This window comes from Entelurus aequoreus, linkage group LG03 (genome assembly GCF_033978785.1).
Source record: "Entelurus aequoreus isolate RoL-2023_Sb linkage group LG03, RoL_Eaeq_v1.1, whole genome shotgun sequence".
Classification (NCBI taxonomy): domain Eukaryota; kingdom Metazoa; phylum Chordata; class Actinopteri; order Syngnathiformes; family Syngnathidae; genus Entelurus; species Entelurus aequoreus.
In genome coordinates this window covers 77,811,167-77,835,780 of record NC_084733.1, presented here as the reverse complement: position 1 = coordinate 77,835,780, position 24,614 = coordinate 77,811,167, and the positions used below count along the sequence as shown (strand labels likewise).

At 39.7% G+C, this 24,614-nt stretch overlaps 1 protein-coding gene across 1 annotated transcript in view; it reads right to left on the bottom strand.

Annotated features, from left to right (window-relative positions):
• The window catches only part of pik3c2a (phosphatidylinositol-4-phosphate 3-kinase, catalytic subunit type 2 alpha), a 77,067-nt gene extending 56,414 nt beyond the window's left edge, over positions 1-20,653 (bottom strand). Inside the window, exons 1-2 of the mRNA XM_062042808.1 lie at positions 20,499-20,653; positions 11,246-12,452 (exon numbers count right to left, since the gene is read on the bottom strand). Of these exons, the coding sequence (XP_061898792.1) occupies positions 11,246-12,382 (1,137 nt within the window). The 5' untranslated portion in view covers positions 12,383-12,452; positions 20,499-20,653. The remainder of the gene's footprint in view (positions 1-11,245; positions 12,453-20,498) is intronic.
• Between the last annotated feature and the right edge of the window lie 3,961 nt (positions 20,654-24,614).

The following is a 24,614-nucleotide window of genomic DNA, read 5'->3' as shown; positions in this document are numbered from 1 at the left end:
CAATATATGGATCGATTTGCTCTCCTCTTACGTGTACGCCTGGCCGCTACACAACAACGAACACCGCAATGGACCTACTCAGTGGCCTAGTGGTTAGAATGTCCGCCCTGAGATCGGTAGGTCATGAGTTCAAACCCTGGCCGAGTCATACCAAAGACTATAAAATTGGGACCCATCACCTCCCTGCTTGGCACTCAGCATTAAGGGTTGGAACTGGGGGTTAAATCACCAAAATGATACCCGGGCGCGGCCACCGCTGCTGCTCACTGCTCCCCTCCCCTCCCAGGGGGTGAGGGGATGGGTCAAATGCAGAGGATAATCTCACCACACTTAGTGTGTGACAATCATTGGTACTTTAACTTTAATATTATCTTCTCTCTACACTCTTATTGATCTACTTGTTAATCTATCGCTTATTAGTTGCTTACTTTCTGCTTACTTTACTGAGCATGTATTTCTTCTGCTTTCAAACTGGCTTGGCAGCCAGTTTAGCAATTAGCAAGCCTGCTTCTGGCTTGCTCTTACTCCGTGTGTAACATGTTTAGCCTCGTCCTCCAGTGATAATACTACTTGTACAATAGGTAGCTTATCGGCCACGATGGATGTGATAGTTATTGTCAGCCGAGGGATCCAAAATAGTGTCAGCCAGTGAAGATCGGCTGTTGTGATCGGCACTGCAATGCCTTAATCGGCATTGGCCGATCACCTACTTTTTAACGAAAATTGGCCGATACTACTTGGTGGCATCCCTAATTATTGTCAATATTATTAAGACTCCTCATTGCCTTGTTCTGTTTAAATAAATCGTCTTTCTGCCTCTCAGAATGATACTTGAATGTAGGACTATTTAAAAGATTGCACAATTCATTATTAAAATGGCAGCATTTTTATAATGCAGCCTTTATTACCATACAGTATTTTAAACATTTTAGATGTTTTTTCAATTAAATCTTATGTTAGTGTAAGTGAAGATTGATACAGTACTTAAAAAAAACAATTGTACAGCATAAGTAAATAGTCACACAAGCGGTAGCCACTGTTAAAGGGAAACTTCGGTTTTTTTCAACCTGGGCCCTGTTTTCATAATTTTTTCTGTATATGTGAGTGCTGGATAAAACATTTTTTGAGGTCGCGCCAGTATTGAGCAGGGCAGGCAGCCTCCAGCCCAGCTAACGCTCGTACACAGGGCAACTGGCTCTCGTCAAAATTCGGCCTATAAACATGCATTTTTTTCACACTGACAGGCTCAGATAGTTACAATGAGTGTCCGACAACATACTAGAAAGGAGAAATTAACGTATGTCTCTACCTTTAGCTGGAGATCGCTGTTTGTTGTGAGCTGTGTCCAAATCTCACCACGCTACAAATCTCGTTCCGAAATCTCGCGATAACTCGCGACAAAACACCGGTGGAAAAACAGTTACCTGACTGAGGTGAAGAGAGATGACTGAAGTGATTTTCTGTTGGATTACCGAAGACTGTTATTTTAGTTTTATAGAAAAGTTTGTTTGTTTGTCTGTCATGGCTGAATTTTTGCCTGATGTGGACGATTTGATTTGTCGCGAGTTATCGCGAGATTTCGGAACGAGATTTGTAGCGTGGTGAGATTTGGACACAGCTCACAACAAACAGCGATCTCCAGCTAAAGGTAGAGACATACGTTAATTTCTCCTTTCTAGTATGTTGTCGGACACTCATTGTAACTATCTGAGCCTGTCAGTGTGAAAAAAATGCATGTTTATAGGCCGAATTTTGACGAGAGCCAGTTGCCCTGTGTACGAGCGTTAGCTGGGCTGGAGGCTGCCTGCCCTGCTCAATACTGGCGCGACCTCAAAAAATGTTTTATCCAGCACTCACATATACAGAAAAAATTATGAAAACAGGGCCCAGGTTGAAAAAAACCGAAGTTTCCCTTTTTAAGGGAGTATTTGTACTCCTTTGGGCAAAACGGAAGGCCTTAGAAGTTACAAGCTTTGGCCTTGGTTTTGCTTTAAGATGATAAACACAATGACCTCACCCTGTTTCTTATCTGCACACACACACACACACACACACACACACACACACACACACACACACACACACACACACACACACACACACACACACACACACACACACACACACACACACACACACACACACACACACACACACACACAATCATTCTCTGTACTTTCAGGGATATGAGCACCCTTTGAGGAAGAAAAGAGGACATTTCAATCAGCACAAAGTACTGCCAAGCAAACCCAGAAGAAAGTTGACACTACATTTCTTGCAATTGGGTGCATTTCCACACTACATTTAGATTTATTCTTATCTACCAACCTCTTTTGGCTGTCTTTTTGACACTTACATGTCCCATGTAATGTACAGATTGTTTTTTTTGTTTTACTAGATAATTAAGAATAGGATAGACTTGTATTCATCCCACAATGGGGAAATTACATTGTTGCAGTGCAGGTTTTTACATACAGTAACAGAAGTAAAGCGTAATGAAAAAAAAAAAAGTAATAATTACTACATATTGCTCATTAATATGTATGGATAGAAGATAAAATACAACAAAAAAACACTAAAATTCTCACAGTAACCACATACTGTAAGTGCGTTGTAAAGTGGCTATGAGTAGAAAAGACCTGCGGTAGCACTCCTTATTGCATTGTGGCTCTAACAGTCTAATGCATATTAAGATTATTATCATTGAAAATGTCATGTAAAATTCTATAACATGCATGCAAAGAACTCAGACAACGTTTCCCATTTGGCAACACACTTCCGGTTTTGTGACCTCTGTTTACAATCTGACACGTCAAAATTATACCTACTCCCTGGCTACTAAAAAATACTGTAGAACAACAACTGGTTCGGGAATAACAGTGTTTGGCTTGTAATCATCCAAGTATGATTAATCAGCAGCAAAGTGAACAGCCACCAACGTTGTGGCTCAGAGAGCGAACGGAGGCGACCACAAGTAAGCTAGCTAGATGCTTGGACCCCGACTTCAACAAGTTGAAAAACTTATTCGGGTGTTACCATTTAGTGGGCAATTGTACGGAATATATATGTACTTCACTGTGCAACCTACTAATAAAAGTCTCAATGCTTAGCTAACTAGCGAGCTTGTTTCGGTGCTCCTGATTGCCTCCTCGTCCTGCAACTCAGTGCAGCGTTTCGGCAAGAGGAACAGCGAGTACCTGCGGCCGAGGCGAACGCTCAAGAAATTTAGTTTGAGTCGTATTTTTATTGATATTTAATTTTTTTTAAACCACGGAAGTGATATTTTGACGCAAAAATGAATGTTTAAAAATGCGGGTTTACACGTTTTGGCAGAAATTTCACATGCCTGTACTATTCGATTCTTGGGGGTAATGATTCGATTCAGAATCAATTCTCTATTCAAAACAATACTTTTTTAATAACATAGGGTGCCAGTTTTATGATTAACTACATTCCTCCATAAAATAGATAAACAGCTGTGAAATATTTCTGTATTACTCAAAAGAAAACTGGTTTTATTTAATAATATATATAATTTAATAAAGTCAAATTAAAATAAGGCAACAAGAGAAATATCAAACACTTCTTATTTCCAAAGTAAATCTGTACAGCATATATAGATAATCTACATCAACAATATGGATTGATTTAAGTGGCTGGACAGGACAGATCGATTTTTTTAATTTTTCGTAATAAATTAAGATTCGTCATTAATTCGAAAATCTATATTTATTTTTATTTTTTAAAAACACCCTTATCCTGTACTTTTAATGATGTTAGGATGTACCAGGTGCAGATGAAGTGAAAGTGAATGTGTGTGTGTGCGTGCGTCCAACACACACACCAAGTTAACTTTCGGTTTGACATCTCCGCCGAGGCGGGGCAGTAAAATGGACAAAAGCATGTGTGACGAGCGACCATTTTCAGACAATGTGCCGGACTTTAGGCAGCTCGGTTTTCTCTCCAGCGCTGGTATTGCAACTGCTTGTACTTACTACGCCCGCCTAACTAAAGAGCCGCAAGCTGCGGGTTGCTGCCCCCCGCACAAGGCGGATGCAACCCAGAATTTGATGCCTTCTTCCTTGAAATTAGTCATGTATTAGCTACAGTGGTGCTTACCAAAAACTTGTGTTGTGACCCAGGAATTTACTGCATAACTCCTCGAAGACCTTATAATATGGCATTTAACAAAACATTTTGAAAAAAAATGCAGTGCAATTAAATAAGCTTGGCTTCTTCCTACTCTTTTTTCGAACATGTTGTAAAGAGAAATGTAAACTATAAGATGCATCACTTGTAACTGCAGACATGTTGGAAATCCATTTAAACCAGGAGTCAAACATGCCCTAACCTGACAGCTGTAGTCAAGCGTATCAAAGAGTTAGTCGATAAGGACGTTCCAGACGTTGGTTATCACAGTGACCTGCTTACATATTTCCCATCTTGAAGTTGAAAGGATTTCTTTAGCGACTAAATCCCAACAATCAAAGTCGAGATAATAGACTTGACCACTCATTCCACCATGTTTGTGACCACTGAAGCCAACTGTGACCCTGGTACAGTGCAGACAAACGATCACCCTGGTAATTAACACACCCCATTGTTGGCGCTTGACGTGAAAAATGGGCGGCGAGTATCGTCTCGTGCGAATCTTAAAATACTCCTTTCACATATTAAAATAGCGCAGCACTTAAAAGCATGGTAAGTTTGAGTTGGTAAGTACTGAAGAGCAAGCTGCAGACCAAGCTTGGACCACAAAATGACTCCCGGTGCCTAAGGCACATGGCAACTTCATCTTAAGGGAGAGAAAACCCTCTGCCACTCGCCTACAGTCCTGTCCTTGGGGCATGTTGTGAATACTCAGATCAAACACACTTCAGAAAGAATTATGGGATGCAGCAGTCAGCAGCAAACCGCAAACACAACAATTGGAAAATAATTCAAGAGGATGTGTAGATACAGACGTGACACTTGATGGCGGTTAACAGTGACAAGTACTGGTTCTTCCTGGTATCCAGCAGGACATTCTTTAACTTACACTGTAAGGATAATCTCATCTTTTCTTTAATTTTCCGACAACTCTTCACATGCTGCGAGAGACTATAGAGCAGGGGTGTCCAAACTTTTTGACTTGGGGGTCACATTGGGCTAAAAAAATTAGGTCGGGAGCTGAAAGGCAACTGCATGTAAAGTAACATGCATTTACATATACTTATATATATATATATATATATATATATACACACACACACACACACACACACACTATACATATGTATACATATTATATTACTATCAATCAATCAATGTTTATTTATATAGCCCTAAATCACAAGTGTCTCAAAGGGCTGTACAAGCCACAACGACATCCTCGGTACAGAGCCCACATACGGGCAAGTAAAACTCACCCCAGTGGGACGTCAATGTGAATGACTATGAGAAACCTTGGAGAGGACCACATATGTGGGTAACCCCTTCTCTCGGGTATAATATAATTAACATCATTGGATACTACGAGTATGTGAAAGTTACACTCCTACCTAGTTTAGTTCCGTTGACATTTTGTAATCAATCAGAAATATCAAGCAGCTAAAATGCGTGTGTGGAGAGTGTTTAGCATTTTTTTCCCACCATGCTTTGTTACAAATTTACATTAGTGTAATTTTGAATTTATTTTGGGGTGAATATATGTTTTTTATAATATCCACAAAGTTTAATGACCACGTCTGTTGACATTTTGTGTTGTTGGATTTTTTTTTTACACCATTACCAGGGAAGGTTGTTTGCATGTTGCGCATTGCTATTCTATTCAATATATAGTTAAAGGTAATTGACATAAACAACTCATGTTGTCCACGGGATGGCGACAGAATAGCAGCATCTAAGTTGTCAGACTTAAAATTAATGCGATAAATTTAAACAATGTTGATGTCCAACATTGGATCCACGTTGTTGGTTGTGAATTGAGCAAATTTCAATGGTCAAATCAACATTATCACCTGACATTGATTAAACGTTGTCAAAAAGCATGTTGTTTCAACATTGTATTTGGGTTGTAGAATATTGGTTGGGGAAATGACCAAAATTCAATGGTCAAATCAATGTCAGAACCCAACATTGATTTAACGTCGTCAAAAAGCATGTTGATCCAACGTTAGGTTTGAGTTGCTCAACGTCAGGACCTAATTCAACATGTTCTCAACGTTGTTTTAATGTCTTGTGCTTGTTGGGAAAGTACTTTTTGAGCAAATTCAACAACACCGTGATAATAACGATAACTGTAATAATTTTGGTCACAATAACCGTGATACGAAATGTTCATATCATTACATACTTAATTTGGGACAACCTTTTAAGCGGCGGTATGCAGTTCCTGACACACCTCATTCTTACTTGGTCTGCCAGAGAACAAGAAGACATAGCAAAGGCAATCAGTGCTACTAAAGTTGGTAACGCTGATATTCAGACCCCTCCAGATATTTAAACGTATTTGGATTTTTCGAGAGATAGGCTCCAGCACCCCCGCGACCCCAAAAAAGGGACAAGCGGTAGAAAATGGAGGGATGGATGGATGGATTTTTCGATACAGATCCTTCGGTTTGGTGGAGGCATGACAAATTCCCATGTGGTCAGCATTAAAAGTAAAAGATAGGAAGTGTTTCATCATGCATTTACTCGGTAATCAAACACAAGCGGTGATCCAGACATGTAGAGGTGATCCGTGCTAAGATGACAGCCTGGATATACTCTTCCATCGTTCGATAACGTGTTGCCATCTCGCTGAAATACGTCAACCAGGGGTGTTTATAGAGCGGCCCAGGGCCCAAATGCAGACTGAGGCTCTTTTAAAATGGGCCTGTGTCACATTATAGAAATAAAATACACCGCCAAATAACAGCAAAAATGGAAAAAGAGCCAAAATGCATAATATAATGGCAACAATCTAAAATGTTGATATTAATAACACATAATTTGCCTTTAAGTAAAAGTATTAGGGATGCATTATATTTATTTTTCAAGTCGATACTTATTTATATGAAAAAAAAATTCTATGTAGATTTAAGTGAAGTTTGTGCACACGTAAAGGTAAGAAAGACTCAAACAATGGTAGATTTGACAAAGTGTACCTGCTGACAAAAGCCAGTATGTTCAATGATGGTAATCATTTCCATCATCATTTCCATGTTGAAATCCCGGATCGTTTTAGCCCTCGGGTCGTCTCTCAAACGATTTGCATTTTTCAAACACGGCCGTGATAGGAACGAGCTCGGGGCCTTTTTACTGCAGCTTCTTTAGCAGCAGGCGTCTTTTACTTAGGCTTTCAAAACATCGTCGTAGGGACGATAGCGTTTTATGTGGCACTCTGAAACAGTGAAGAAGTCCCACACGGTCGATGCCATGTTTGTTTACAATGAGCTCAGGGGAAGTTTATGTCAGCTCTGCGGGAGAAAAGGAGCGCTTGGTTTACTCACCCTAACCCACCTACAGTACAGTACAGTAGAGGTTATCTCACCTCATTGGATCTTTTTTAAAATAGGTTATCAGTGCTATTTTTAAACTTATCAGATGTATCGGCTCATAGTTATCGTGCATCTCTAATACGTATAAAAACATTTTTTACCCTTCTTAAAAAAATTGGAAGACAATGTCATTTAGAGACGGGATTCTTAACCTTTTTGACCTCCAGTCAACTTTTCCACTTCAGAGGGGCCTGGGGCCAACTCAAATATTAACACTGAATTAATAATCTTGCTGTTGATTTGAATCATATTCAATAATTATATATAGTCTAACAGAATAAACCCTGTCAAATGATATGAAAGCATGTGTTAATCACAAAGATCATGAAGAAGGCTTCGGTCAGGCTGATTACAAAATAAATACTAATTAAATTTACTGCTGAAGAAGGGACTCATAAAAACTGATGAAAAATACATTGACAAACAATTACCGTAATTTCCGGACTATAAGCCGCACCTGACTATAAGCCGCACCAGCTAAATTTAGGGGAAAATACAGATTGCTCCATATATAAGCCGCACCCGACTATAAGCCGCAGGGTTTTGATGTGTAATTACCGTAGTATATAAGGGTTCCTGCTACCACGGAGGGGATTGTCGGGACAGAGATGACTGTTTGGGAACGCAAAGCGTCCCATTTATTAACAATAAATCTTTCAATCATTCAATCAAACTTTCACGTCGTTGACATGGCGAACAGCATTCGTGCAGAGTACAAATAATACAACGGTGCAAAGTAATACAAAGTGCTCGCCTGTACGTTATCAAAATAACCAGCCTACCGGTATATGAAAAGTCAGTCTTTAATCATTGTGTCATCGTCTTCCTCCTGCGTACTAAAACCACCGAAATCCTCTTCGTCGGTGTCGGAGAAGAACAGGCCGTAAATAAGCCGCACCGTTGTATAAGCCGCAGGGACCAGAACGAGGGGAAAAAGTAGCGGCTTATAGTCCGGAATTTACGGTATACAGTGCTAAAAAAATGTACTATACTTAAATTAATAATACATATGTTTCTTAAATAAACTGTCGATAAAATTAAAGTGCAAATGAAAATACTGCTGCATCGCTTTAGTCATAATTTTGGTGCTTGAAGGGGAAGTGCACTTTTTGGGGAATTTTGCCTTTCATTAACAATCCTTATTAGAAAACAAGTACACATTTTTATTTATTTATGCATTCTAATTTGTAACATACAGCAAATACAAGGTGGCTAACAATGCAGCTAATGGGAGTACCATATTGTGCCTATAAAGCCCTCTAAAAACGTCAAAAAACTGCTAACAATAAGCACTTTCCATCTTGTGACATGAATATTAAAGAAGTGTTAGCGACATTGTGACATGTACACCTATAGATGATAAACAATGCCTCTCACATGTATAGAAGACGGTTGAGGACATAAACCAAGAAGTTGGCCAACTTTGACATTCAACTTAGACCCGGAGAGGGCGAAAAAGACGTGAAAAAGACACGAAAAGACGCTAGTTTGCGGCACCTTTTTTTAACCCTTCGTCGACCTATCAATCCGCAACCCAGTGAGAGCAGACATTGTACAGTAAGTTATTGTTTTATTATGTTCGTAGTTTGTATTTTTGGTTTAGCACTTAGCAATACTGCTACTTGCTGGATATACTTATCACTCAGCTTCTAAAACTTGTAACTTAGCCTCACATTGTATTCAAGCTCAAAGATATTAGGTTCTGGATCCTCATTTGTCCTAAAGTAGTCTTTGTTGTCTCTCATGAAGTCTGTCGTGATTAGCAGTGTTGTTGTTGAAGGAAATCGCGAACGTTGTGATGTATCTGTGAAATTAATACGCCGCCGTATGCTTAAAGTGAGCAAAATGCGTAAATATTACGTTATTATGAATGTGCCTGTTACTACATTATATATATATATATACTTACAGCATGTATATAACAATGACGGAGGTTTTTGGATGTTTACTAAAGCGCTTTATATGCAGAATAACTCTTATTACCGTAAATTCCGGACTATAAGCCACTACTTATTTCGTACATTTTGAACCCTGCGGCTAAAAAACGGTGGGGCTAATTTATGGATTTTTCTTTGCCAACGGCCATAATGTTTTGTCATCTATAGTTTTCAATAAACACTAGCAGAAAGATAAAATGGGGTGGTATTGTATGTGCTGTGGCGCCATCTTTTGGATGAGTTCGCTCAATGCAGGTGTTGCGGCTTGAAAATGTACTTCCAGTGTTAATGCCTGAAACCGGATGTAAAACTATCCATAGTGGCCCTGCTCGAAAGGATTCTTCATTCAATTCTCCAAGCAACGTTTGTAAGTTTTACAGTATAACTAAAACAATTCTTATCGACTAAACCGTCCGATGTGTGATGTCTGTAGGAGTGTTTTCATGTATATTTGTACGTGCTATCGTAATGTAATCATGCTAGCGTCGTTAACTATAAGCTAAAATGCTAACATGTTTACAAGTGTCTGTGTTAGTATTATAAACTTAAAAAAGCATTATTTTTGTATTGTTCCAGATTCACAAATTCCTCAGTAAATTCACCAAAACGTCTCGGTGGAGTTTTTGAGTCTGTTTAGACTGTTTTGAGAGCTAGCTTCCGCATCTAGCGGGTCATGACGATGACTTGTGTTTTGTTTGATCAGCTGTTTTACTGCCGTGTTACAGATACAGATTGGAAACAATTAAGGTATGTAAATACACATTAAAAAATATTTCTGTGTAAATAACTCATTTCACAACGTATATATATGCGTCTTATAATCCGGTGCGGCAAATATATGGAACATATTTTTTTCTTTTAGATTTGGTGGTTGCGTCTTATATACTGGTGTACTCTATAGTCCGGAAAATACGGTACCTCCATTGTTAGGCTGACTTTTGCTAGCGTTAATTTACGAGTTAGAATGAAAAAAAAAAAGTCACATAACGAATGTGAATGATTAGCAAAATTCCCCAAAAAGTGCAGTTCCCCTTTAAGATACTTCTCTATGACATTAGCTCAGTGGTTCTTAACCTGGGTTGGATCGAACCCTAGGGGATCGGTGAGCCGGCCTCAGGCGGAGCCTCCGCCGCGGAGGTCAAGACACACCCGACTCATCGTGTAAATAAAAACTTCTCCCTATCAGCGTATTATGGATACCTCCAAACAATGTTCCCTCTAATTTTCCATCTGATTTGCAGGTGTGTAATTTGTTGTGAGTTCATGCACTGTGTCGGTTTTGTTCTTTGAACAAGGTGATGTTCATGCACGGTTAATTTTGTGCACCAGTAAAAAAAAACATAACTTTGTCTTGAATTTGATTTTTTTTTTAAATGTTCACTAAAGAAGGGTCCATATGAAACTGGTGGGGTTCGGTGCCTCCAACAAGGTTAAGAACCACTGCATTAGCTGCACACTTCTTGTTTGCTTGATATTGTCATTACTGCCACATGTGGTGGAAAAGTGTATTACAACTGAGTGCCGCTCATATGGACCACAGCTTTTTTTGCTGCACTCCAGGGGGCGCTCGCGGCCCAAAATAGAGCCCGCCGCAATAGATTACAGTCCTATGGTAAACACTGTACTCTATTGCCACGGCGCCACATCAGCACTGGAGACTGCGGAGTAAAACACAGCAGTTTTTTGGTCTTATGTTGCCACGTAGACAGTACCTAAAAGTTATGATAAGCTAACCAGGTACTAGAAGAGGTAGAAATGGATATAAAGTGTGTGTTTTTGTGTGCCTACCTGACAGTTGGGTTTGTGCTGCGAGGAGCTTCCTGGGATGTTGAGGGAGTGACTCCTCGTGACAGCGGCGCCCAACGACGCCCTCCTGTGCTGCGAGCGAACTGAACCGGTTGGCTTTCCCTCAAGCGGGGAGTCACCGCTACTACATTTGCCTTCCCTCTCCAGCACCGCGTCCCAAGGGTCACCTGCAGGAGGCCCCGGCGTGGCCGGCGATCCTTCCTCGGGCGAAGCGCTCGCTTCCTCGTTCTCTGCCTTGCGCTTGGTCAGCGGGTCCAGGTCCAGCCAGTCGAAGCGGCTGATGCAAGGGGGTTCCGTCACCGCCGGCGGCTGGGCCGCAGGGTTGGGGGCCAGAGACGCGGAATCTAGGTCAGTGCAGGCCGATTTGCCATTCTTCAAGTATTCCGAGGTGCTGGCAATCTTATCGAAGAGCTTGGCCATCTCGGGGTCCACGGCGGGCGGCGGCGGGAACACCATGGCGGCAGTGGCAGCAGCGGGCTGAATGGGAGTGAAGGCCAAGAAAGATGGCTGCTGAGCTGGCAGCGCCATGAAGGGCGACATGGCCGGAGTGAAGCCATTCTGAAATGTCCCCGGCTTGGGGAACGGCGCGGAAGGGAACAGCGGCGCGGGCTGATGGTTGGGAGTGGACACGCTGGAGCTCGTCGGGGTAGACAGGATAGGTGTCCACTGGGGGCTGTGGAAAGGGGAGGAGCTACAGGGATGGCCGGGGTAGGAGGCGCTGAGGTTGAAGCCCAGCAGCGACGACGGGCGGGTTACTTGGCTGTTGGCCCCAAAGTTCTCATCCAGGAGAAGCTTTTCTAGCTCCTCATTGGTCAGCTTGTCCACGTCAATATCCCTGAACTTGTTGGGCTCCGGCGGTTTCTTGGTCTCGGGGAAGAAGATGAGGTCCTTTTCTGGTCGGGCGGTGAAGGGTGAAGGGCGAGGAGCAGCAGCGGTGGCAGTAACGCTGGTCGACTTGCACAACTTTGACTTGGGGGAGGACGAAAGCGTGTGTCGCTTCTCCCGCCGCAGCTTTGCTAAAGCCTCTTCCTCCATGCGGAGGGCTTCCTCTTTACCCACGACCCCCTTTGGTGGAGGGACGTCCAGCTTAAGGCCATTACCACGCGATATCTGGGCCATTGTGTCAACTGGGAGGTGCCATGGGCGTTACTGCTTTCACACCAGGACTGCAGGGCAAAGCCTCACACACCTGGAAAGAGGAGACACACCTTTAATTCTAAATGAATAGAAATATCCCAGTCATTGCTGAGAAATTAAAAAGGTATCGGATTGAATAAACTCTGCTTTTTCCTACTCCTTTTCAGGCATGTTGACTTGTGCAAGGGTAATAAGCAAGTGATGCTCCTTCTCAATATTGACACTATAGGAGTTTTTTGGAGTTTTTAAAACGGGACCGTAGTCAATGTGGTCTGTAAATGATGCAAGGCGCTTGTCCCCACCAAGACCAGTAATACCACACCACCTTAGCCGTGCTCACCCTTTAGAGCACAGCTGTAACTTCCTGGCACTAAACCTGCAGAAAACAGTTATTTGCAGTTTTCTCTATGTTTACATTTTCACACTTTGCATTATTTTGTTACATTTTATTAAACATTTCTCACATATTCCTTATTTTAGAACCTTCATTTTAAGAGCTTAGTGTTAAGTGTTCAAAGTGATTTGACTATTTTGTTGACATTTCCTTAGCTTTCTGCCTTAATAGCTGGGGATAAACAGAGAAAGGTTACATTTGAAATAAACATGTTTATATTTAAAATGTTTTTTTCCTGGTCCTTATTTTCGGTAATAAGAAATACTAATAATGATCGATATTGACCAATATAAAACACTGATATCCTGATAGTGTTTACAGCCACATCGCCCAATGTGCACAAGCCACTTTATTTAAAAAATTACCACAAATTGAATATATCACTTGATTTAAAACAATACTTAAAAAGATCATCTATTGTCAAAGTATGGGATTGTGACCCGAAATCGCATCGAGATCAGAGGCCAAAAAAGTTGATCAGGGCGTCCCTAAATAAAACCATTACAGGTTTCCTCTTCTTGAAGGCGGTAATAATTCTATATTTGTATCGATTAGGTGTGTTAGAAAACGTGACGGAACATAGAACAGTATGGGAACAGTATCAAATGGTTCCCACAAAGTTGGACGCATACGGACAGATTGAGAGCGGAGTCCTTTAACCCGAGCGCTTCGTGGACTTTCCAGGAGGTTCTGACCTCGGGTCCAAACTTGCACCGAGCGAGACTGTAGCGGTGCTCAAAAGGACACTTGTCAAAGCGAGCATTCATGAAGGCATCACAGGGTTGAGCGAGTTCCTTCTCTCACCACTCCTGAGCCGCCCCCCAACCCCCCCATTGTGGTGGAGGAGGCTGGCGGGCGGTGGATCTGGCCTCGTTGTGCAGCTGAAGAATTTGGCCGACTAAGCAACCTGAGGGGTCTCTATCGCGCTTCCCTTGGCAAGCGGCGTGGCCCAAGATTGCGTTATCAGCTGTGCTAGCACTCGGCGGACGGCAACAGCGTGGCTGCACTTACTAAAACATAAAAAAACAGAACTTCAAAAAAAAAAAACACTTGCAGAAAAGTACTAGGTCATCATCTTTATGCCCCTGCTCATTTCACTTGAAGTGTTGTTGTAGTGTTTTCCAATAAGTTGAATGTGCCAGTCTTGGCTTTTGTTTTAGTCCTACAAAGTATTTATACTGTAAGTATTGTACTTCCTATACACCAGATGTTTGATTTTACCATGCATTTAGTTGTAGTTTTCATTAGGGGTCTTGAAATTGCCATGTAAAATCGCTAATGCTAATCAGTGGTCTGTATATTTCATATCCATTGTAAATTAGCATTGCGCGGTGCTTCTCAATTTTTTTCCTTTGCGCCCACCGGGGTGAGAAAAACATTTTGCGCCCACCGCACTCTTGGCCTTGACGATAAATAGCATAATTTGTCTATAAAATTGTTAAAAGTACATCTCTGCATAACATTGTATCCTTACTAACAAAGACGAAAAATAAAGAAAAAAAGATCAACTTACAACAGAAAATTATTTTTCATAGTAATAAAAAAAATATTTTTTAGTTTGGAATAGAAAATATTTAAAGTGCATTCATTTTCCTGAAATTCCAAAAAAAAATCTATTTAAACTATAAAAAAATGTTTGACCGACTTGAATCATTTGATGCTGAAAAAATAATTAAAATAAACATAATAAATACATTCAAATTGTTTAGCAACTCAGGGCCACAGTATACAAAACACCTTAACCTAAAAGACAAAAATGATTAAAACAATTTGTGCTGATTTTTTTAAAACAAAATGAGGAAATCATGATTAATAGCTACAATGAGCACGTTTTCTAGTGCACAACTTTTTGAGGCGGGGTTTGAACCATGATACTTATAAAGCATGTTCCCCAGGGTCACATTTTTACCTTGTATTTTATGGATGTATTGAATTTGCACTGCAACCACATCATTTCCACATTGTGGGATAAATAAAGTCTATCCTCTTTTTTTCAGTCACAATCAAAAATAAACGTTATAACTATTATATAGACTCGTCGGTCACACCATTGCCTTGTACTTATTAGCCTATTTTGACAAAAGAGTTCTGTGTAAAAAGCTGTGGACTAATTACAGACAGCAGAGCAGGCGGTAGAACATCAACTGAGAAGGAATAACACTGGAGAATTTAGGAATTGGTACAAGAGAGCAGAGCAGAGAAGAGAGAGCAGGCAGAGAGCATGAACTCGAAATGCCCATGTAAATATGTCCGCCAACCTGTGACATCAGAAATGACCCACTGCAAAACACAGCGTTCAGAGGCATCCAGAACTGCATGAACCTTCTGATTTGACGTTTTGGAACGGTTTAACACGAGCAACCAACTTTATAATAACATCAGTAAGCCAGAAAAGTGGAAAACCAGCATTGGTCCCTTTCAGGGATAAAAACGTCAGCTTATCATCATTCAAAAAGAGCCTATGGCTCGAGTTCCAATGGTTCAAACAGCTTTACGTTTACTCTGAGTACAACTTTTTTTCAGCATTTTAGCCAATATTTACGGACGGATCAAAAGATTTGATCACTGTAAGTACAAAGAAAGAGCAACGAACCATTCGGCAGTGTTTACAGTCGAGCTATAGGCAATCACAGCAGCACTACAGTGGGTAGAAGAGTCAAAAAAGGTGGTAATCTGCTTCCACTCAAGGTAAGGGTTAATCTCTATTCAATATTTTAGGTTGCAGAGCAGACAATACCTATTTTATATATATTTCATTGTTAATGAAATATATGAAATATTGTTCAGGCTTGGTTGGGTGAATACCAGCGTAAGGTTCCTATGGGTTCCGGCTCACACAGGCATAACGGACAATTAATTGGCAGATCAGCTGGCAAAGCAGACACTAATGATAGAGCAGCACAGAGGAGTATCTCTTAGTAAGGCAGAGGCAAAATCATTAATCAAAAGAAATCTTTTTAAAAAGTGGCAATTACACTGGGACATGAGTACAACAGGAAGACACTTGTATGCAATACAGAACACAGTAGGAGCGGGAAGAACTGTAAGGGGCAGCACAAAAGAGGAAGGAATCATATCAAGTATTAAATAAGGAGACCAGACTGAATGCACCTTATAGGTAAAACCCAACATGATTATATGACAGGCGCAATGAGATAGAGAGAGTGGAACAAGCATTCATTCATTGTGGAAAATACAGTAAAAAAAAGGATAAAACTAAGGGAGGAAGTTAGAAGACATGGATAGAAGGATATTATTCTTAAAGGGGTACTCGGCAGCAAACAACAATGTTAGTGAAGTTTCTAAAAGAGATGGGTTTATGCAATACAATTTGGTATGGGAAGGTATATATTATGTATGTCTGTGAGAAAGGGAGAAGAGAGGGAACTCTGGTTCACACTCCAATACAGTAGGTGGCAGTAATGCATCTTTAATGTTGAGGGCCCAGACATAAAGCAAGAAGCAGCAGCAGCACCCATAGGAGATCTGAAGTGAGACTTCAGACGTGAAAACGACATCAGTGTTGTGGACTGTGCCATATTCAGGAAAATGCAAAGATCACCGTAACGGCCGTTCGTTTTTGTTCCTTGGTGAATTGACAATCCCACACAAAGTATTGTTCTAGTTTAACTTTACAGTCTGCAGTCAACTTTAGTCGTGGTTAAAACTGTCAATGTTAGCACTTAGCGGGGTCAAAGGACACAACTTTAAAAATGGAAAATATGTAACTGGGGCATCTTTATAGACTTTGTGCATCACTGAGACAAACTACACAACTTTCAGAGCTTTGTGTGCTACAGTGGAATTCAAAGTTCATATTAGACGTTTCTAGGAGGTAGACCTTAATTTTTTTTTACCTTAATTCAAGTCCACAGCAGGATTGATGATCCCGAAGTGGTGTTTACATACATATTTTGTAGAGGTATGCTACTAAGGTTCAACTACTGTATTTTCCAGACTATAGAGCACACCGCACCTGCAACATGTTTAAAAAAAGTGGCAAAAAAGAGTGAGAAAGTTGAGGAATGCTCATCAAACACCTATTTGGAACATCCCACAGGTGAACAGGCTAATTGGGAACAGGTGGGTGCCATGATTGGGTATAAAAGCAGCTTCCATGAAATGCTCAGTCATTCACAAACAAGGATGGAGCGAGGGTCACCACTTTGTGAACAAATGCGTGAGCAAATTGTTGAACAGTTTAAGAACAACATTTCTCAACGAGCTATTGCAAGGAATTCAGGGATTACACCATCTACGGTCCGTAATATCATCAAAAAGTTCAGAGAATCTGGAGAAATCACTGCACGTAAGCAGGAGGTACTGCATCAAAAAGCGACATCAGTGTGTAAAGGATATCACCACATGGGCTCAGGAACACTTCAGAAAACCACTGTCAGTAACTACAGTTGGTCGCTTCATCTGTAAGTGCAAGTTAAAACTCTACTATGCAAAGCCAAAGCTATTTATCAACAACACCCAGAAACGCCGCCGGCTTCGCTGGGCCCGAGCTCATCCAAGATGGACTGATGCAAAGTGGAAAAGTGCTCTGTGGTCTGACGAGTCCACATTTCAAATTGTTTTTGGAAACTGTGGACGTCGTGTCCTCCGGAACAAAGAGGAAAACGGTTGAAGAGTCCAGACCTGTCTCCCATTCAAAATGTATGTATGAATGACTGTACATATGTATAAATAATTGTGTCTACGTATGTGTGTTTGTATGGGTTGCACTTTATTTTCTATATTAAGATTTTATTATTCCTATGTTGAAAAACAACAGCAAAAGTGGCAGGTAAATCTACTGTTAAAATGTTGAATACTGGACTTTTAATGGAACATTTTTTGAATATTGAAAAGAAGTGCAGAAAGGGTTTCTGCTTGTTAATTCAACCTAAAGTGTTGGTTACACTTTATTCAAAAATGATGTGAATGCATTGGCCAATAATTGTTGTTTACTTGCTTGTTGGTATCCATAATTCATGTATACATCATTCCCTTACAAGAAATAACAGGAATATAGGAAATTTCACCTGCAGTGTCCAGTATTTATTTCAAAGTCACACTAGTGACTAGTGATTTCAACTCGTTATTCTAAATCAGGGGTGTCAAACGTACGGCCCGAGGGCCGGATCAGGCCCGCGAACAGGTTTTATCCGGCCCGCGGGATGAGTTTGCTAAGTATAAAAATTAACCTGAAATTTTTTAATGAAATAAACAGCTGTTCTAAATGTGTCCACTGGATGTCGCAATAGCAATTCTTTGTATCTTTATAGATGATGCTACATATGTACAAACTAAACCACATGATGTTAGTGCATCAGTCGAGGAAAATGATCAAACTACATAAATAACATACTGTAATTTAATACTATGGAATGCCATCCCGGTAACAGTTAGAGATGCTACCTCAGTAGAAGCATTTAAGTCCCATCTTAAAACTAATTTGTGTACTCTAGTCTTTAAATAGACCCCCCTTTTAGACCAGTTGATCTGCCGTCTCTTTTCTGCTCTGCCCCCCTCTCCTGCGTGGAGAGGTTATTAGGTGACCACAAATGAAGCGCTAGCTGTTCAAAGTCGGGATCCGGGGTGGACCACTCATCTGTGCATCAGTTGGGGACGTCTCTGCGCTGCAGACTTGTCTCCACTCAAGATGATCCCCTGCTGGCCCCACTACGGACTGCACTCTCACACTATTAACTAGATCCACTCGACGTCCAGGATGTCGTTGTGGCCTGTGCAGCCCTTTGAGACACTTGTGATTTAGGGCTATATGAAAAAACTTTGATTGATTGATTGATTTTGATATAATTTTTTTATCTTGATAGATTAAAAATTAACACCAAAGAGTTGACGGATGAACATTATCACAATTTATTCCAGTGTTTTTCAACCACTGTGCCGCTTGCACACTGGTGTACCGTGAGATATTGTTTGGTGTGCCGTAGGAGATGTCATTTCACCTAATTGGGTTAAAAATATTTTTTGCAAACCAGTAGTTATAATCCGCGAATGTGCCGTTGTTGAGTGTCTGTGCTGTCTAGTGCTCGGCAGAGTAACCGTGTGATATTTTTCCATATCAGTATGTGGCAGCAGGTAGCTAATTGGTTTGTAGATGTCGGGAACGACGACGGTGGTGTGCAGGTAAAAAGGTAACTAACGCTAAAACCAAAAATTAACAAAAGGCGAGTGCCGCTAAGAAAAGGCATTGAAGCTTAGGGATGGCTATGCAAAACAAAGCTAAAATTGAACTGGCTGCAAAGTAAACAAAAACAGAATGCTGGACGACAGCAAAGACTTACAGCGTGTGGACCAGACGGTGTCTACAAATTACATCCGTACATTGATTGATTGAATGAAACTTTTATTAGTAGATTGCACAGTACAGTACATATTCCGTACAATTGACCACTAAATGGTAACACCCGAATAAGTTTTTCAACTTGTTTAAGTCGGGGTCCACGTAAATCAATTCATGACAATCAACACCAAAATAGGAGCCCAAGACAAGAACTAAAAAACTACACACAGGAAAACACCAAAAAACTCTAAATAAGTCACGACGTGATGTGACAGGTCGTGACAGTAGACCTACTTTGAGACAAGAGCTATATTGATGCATGGTTGGTTATGGTTTGAATGTATATCCAACAATTGCGAGAACGACTCTTTACTGTCAATATCGGCTGCTGAGTTTCATTTTTTAATGTTTTCTGCTGGTGGTGTGCCTCTGGATTTTCTCAATGAAAAAAATGTGCCTTGGCTCAGAAAAGGTTGAAAAACACTGATTTATTCAGAAAATATAAATAACGACAAATAAAGATAGAATACGATTAACCGCAACATGCACGTGTAAAAAAAACAACATTACGATTTGTACATTTTTAGAATGCGCTTGTTCTCTTTTTCAACAAAGAAAACAATATGAAGTTGTCTTTATTTTTACGTTATCGTGCCGTGATTTTCCCAGTCCGGCCCACTTGGGAGTAGATTTTTCTCCATTGACACCCCTGTTCTAAAATAAATATCGTCCCTCAATCGAATCGGCAGCCACACATTCTGAATCGAATCGTTGTTAAAAGGGCTCTATCGTTTTGCTTTTTTAGTGTTGACTTATTTTTTTCATCGAGTCTTAATTTTAGACGAACAATAGGCACAACTGAACTCTTCAAAGTCAAAGTAAGATGATCAGCACTTTGCAGCTTCAGATGTAAAAAAATGTATGTTTTGTTGACTTTTGCACGAATTCCACGCAGCTAGCTTGATGCTAAAGCAACATTAGGCACTACTTTGTCAGCAAAAAGAGGCCGGTTAGTTGCACACATGTCAACACTTTTATTGCACTTCTTATCCAAGCGGGTTTCACTTAAAAAAAAAACAAAAAAAAAACTTTACTTTGCTGCTAAGTTAGCTGCTAAAGTGCAAGTAAATAAGGCGCAAAAAGGACACACTTTATAGGCACTTTGGTTGGGTTTAGCTTAACGTTGGCAGCATTCGGACGTCGCTGTGCTCGCTCTAAGTTGTGCTTGATGGTTTAAAAGTGGAATGTTTGGTCCGAGCGGACACAACACGGAAGAAAAAAGCAGGTTTTTGTCAAGACGGGGAAGCTTTCAACGCGGAGTCTCTTTCAGGGAAGCGACAACCACTAGTAGCTCAAAGTTTCACACGCAGACACTTACGAGGAAAATGTCACTTTTTTCATTTTACCTTTTATCGTAGCGGTGTTTGGAGCCATTTCGGTGCCGCAGCTGCTTTTTTTTCCATCCACTTGCACGGCGGAGACGTCAGTTCCTGTGTGGAGTTGGTCGGCTGCTCGGCTCGGCTGATCAGGACTTCTTGGTCCCGACTCGCCGCGCCGTGGCCGGCAGCGCCCTCTGTCGGACAAAGCGCGAAACGAAGGCGTGACGTTGACAGTGATGTCATTCAGACCCCTTCCGCATTCCGGTCGCACAGCGACAATAACAACAGATTATTGCAATACAAGGAATAAGAATATTGGAACAACATCTTGAACTTTATTAAGAAAGGAAATCATCTTATTGAACTCATAATGTAAATCATAACTTACTTACCTATTTATTTATGAGAACTTTATTGTGTGAATGCTCCAAAGCATTCACACATATGGTATTCTACACCAAAATTAATCTATTTATTGTGTGAATGCTATGGAGCATTCACACATATGGTTTTCTACACCAAAATTAATCTATTTATTGTCTGAATGCTCCAAAGCATTTACACATATGGTTTTCGATGCCGAAATTAATCTATTTATTATTGTATGAATGCTCCAAAGCATATGGTGTTCTATACCAAAATTCCTCTATTTATTGTGTGAATGCTTTGGAGCATCCAAAATTCATCTATTTATTATTGAGTGAATGCTCCAAAGCATTCACATACAGTATATGGTTTTCTACACCAAAATTAATCTATTTATTATGTGAATTCTTTGGAGCATTCACACATATGGTTTTCTACACCAAAATTCATCTATTTATTATTGTGTGAATGCTCCAAAGCATTTACACATATGGTTTTCGATGCCGAAATTAATATATTTATTATTGTATGAATGCTCCAAAGCATATGGTTTTCTATACCAAAATTCCTCTATTTATTGTGTGAATGCTTTGGAGCATCCAAAATGCATCTATTCATTATTGTGTGAATGCTCCAAAGCATTCACACATATGGTTTTCCGCACCAAAATTCATCCATCTATTGTGTGAATGTTCCAAAGAATTTACAGAATAGGGTTTTCTACGCCAAAATTAATCTATTTATTATTGTGTGAATGCTTTAAAGCATTCACACATATGGTATTCTACACCAAAATGCATCTATTTATTGTGTGAATGCGCCGAAGCATTTACACATATGGTTTTCTACATCAAAATGCATCTATTTGTTATTGTGTGAATGCTCCAAAGCATTTACACATATGGTTTTCTACACCAAAATTCATGGTATTCTACACCAAAATTAATCTATTTATTGTGTGAATGCTCCAAAGCATTTACACATATGGTTTTCTACACCAAAATTAATCTATTTATTGTGTGAATGCTCCAAAGCATTTACACATATGGTTTTCTACACCAAATTGGAGTTCAAATCCCAGCCGAGTCATACCAAAGACTATAAAAATGGGACCCATAACCTCCCTGCTTGGCACTCAGCAACAAAGGGTTGGAGTTGGGGGTTAAATCACCAAAATGATTCCCGTGCGCGGCGCCGCTGCTGCCCACTGCTCCCCAAGGGGATGGGACAAATGCAGAGGACAAATTTCGCCACATCTAGTGTGTGTGTGACAATCATTGGTACTTTAATCTTTTAATCTTTAAAATTAATCTATTTATTCAACTTATTAAATGTATTATAATTATTCCTCTTTTCCATATTTTGGCGTGTTCTACCTTCCACATTTTTCATCCGATTCAATCCGTTCCAACTTAAAACTGTTCAGCCTATTCGGGAATCGCAGGCTTTCCCTTGACGAATTCCAAAAATTCACAGATTTCCCAGAATTCCAGGTTGTCCGGGACATTTTTCCCACTCAAAATAAATTGGCTGTTTTTCAAACTTTCACCATTTCCAAATTTCTCAATCTATTCTAACCATTCCACCGTCGACACATTCCACCATTCTGGAAATTCAAACTATAATTTTTCCAACAAAAAAATTCCAGGATTTTCCAGAATTCCTGCTTTTCCAAAGCCCTATTTCCACCGTTTTTTCTGGTGACTACTACTTCCACATTTTTCAACCCACTTCAACTGTTCCACCGTCAAAATATTCCTCTTAATCAGGACAAAAAACAAAATTGTTTTTTGAACTGGAAAAACTCCCGGTTTTCCCGAAATTCCAGGAATTCCGTAATACCATTTTAACATTCAACATGTTACTATTTTAACATTTCTCAACCGATTTGAAAATTTTCAACACCAACCTTTTCAACTCTTTCAGACCATTCAAGTTTTTTTACCATTTTCAAAAAAATTCCCGCTTTTCCAGAAATTCCCATTTTTTTCAGAAATTCCCATTGAAATCAATGGGACATTTTTCCAAGTTCCACAATTCCCACAGTTTTCATCTGATTCAAACTGTTCCAACTTCAAAATATTCAGCCTGTTCCGGAATTGTGTGCTCTACTTCAACAATTCTAAAAAAATTCCCGGATTTCCCCTAATTTTTTTTTTTTTTTTTTGCATTTTCCCCATTCAAAAGGAATTGGCCATTTTTCAAACTTCCACAATTCCCACATTCTTTAACCCATTCAGACCATTCCACCTTCAACACATTCAACTCATCCAGGACATTCAAACTATTATTTTTCCACATTCAACACATTTTCAGGAATTCACGTTTTTTGGTAACCTATTTCCACCCTTAAGTTTGACTACTCCTTTCACATTTTTCAACCCATTTCAACCATTCCACCATTAAAACACTCATCATATTGAGGACAAAAACCAAGTTGGTTAAGGAACCAGAAACATTCCCGGTTTTCCCGAAATTCCCGAAATTTCTCAATTAAAAACTGTTACTAATTCAACATTTCTTGACTGATTTAGACAATTCCAACACCAACCAATTCAGCTTATTCAGGACATCTATGCTCCTAATCATTTATTTTTTTTATACCGCTTTTCCCAAAATTCTCACATTTCCAGGAAGTTCCCATTGAAATGAATGGGACATTTTTCCAAGTTGCACAATTCCCACATTTTTCAACCTATTCAAACCATTCTAACATCAATACATTTCACTCATCCTGGACATTAAAACTAACACTTTCCCAAGTTCCAAAGCAAATTCTGGTTTCCCTGGAAATTTTAACTCTTCAACATTCAAACCATTCCAACATTCAAACTATTTCAGCGTTTAAACAATTTCAACATTTAAACCATTTCTACATTCATTCTATATTCCATTAGCATTTCAGTTCAGCGTCAGCTTTTTAACCTATTCAAACTATTCCAACATTCAAACTATTCTTACATTCATACTACATTCTGTCAGCATTTCAGTTCAACTTCAGCATTGGAGCATTCACACGCAATTCCTTCAGGAATTGCCTCTTCTCTTCATTGTTTTATTTGTATTCGATAATTATACTCATTTGTATGTTTATTCACTGATTTATGTATTTAGTCATTGCTGTGTTACAGAATTTGAGTAATAACAAATGTGTTAGTAATTGGTGATACGAAAATAAGCTCTGCTTCTTCCTACACCTTTTCAGACATGTTTTAATGAGATACTGTAATTATGTATTGTACTATATTGTAATTGCATACATGTTTGGAACAAACTAACACCATAAACAATATTTACCCAGCAAAAGAGTTTTGGACAACAAACGTGTACATTTTGTTGTAATGATATAGAACCCACCGACTATTAACTTTTGTCAGATAAAAATAGTTGAGTCATCCCTGAACAATGTAAATCCTCTGTTAAAACCTGTCTTTACATGACTGTCAACACATTTATGCTGTAATGATATTTTATTTGCCACTTTTCCCAAACAACAAATAAGAACTCACATATCACACAGTATTGTGTCTTGCAAAGTTTCATGTCCGGAAATGTTAATAAAATAAAAATAAACTCTCCCAAAAGATTTTAAAGACTACTTTCAATCCTATTTGAAATCCACAAACATCTTGACAATTTTGTCAATTAGGTTTGTGTGTGTCAATTATAAAAGCTTTTGTGGACACAAAATGTACGTCACTGAAATTTTTGTATTTGTTTTGTGTTATTCGATATCATTTTAGATCAGGGGTCTCAAACATGCGGCCCGCGGGCCAA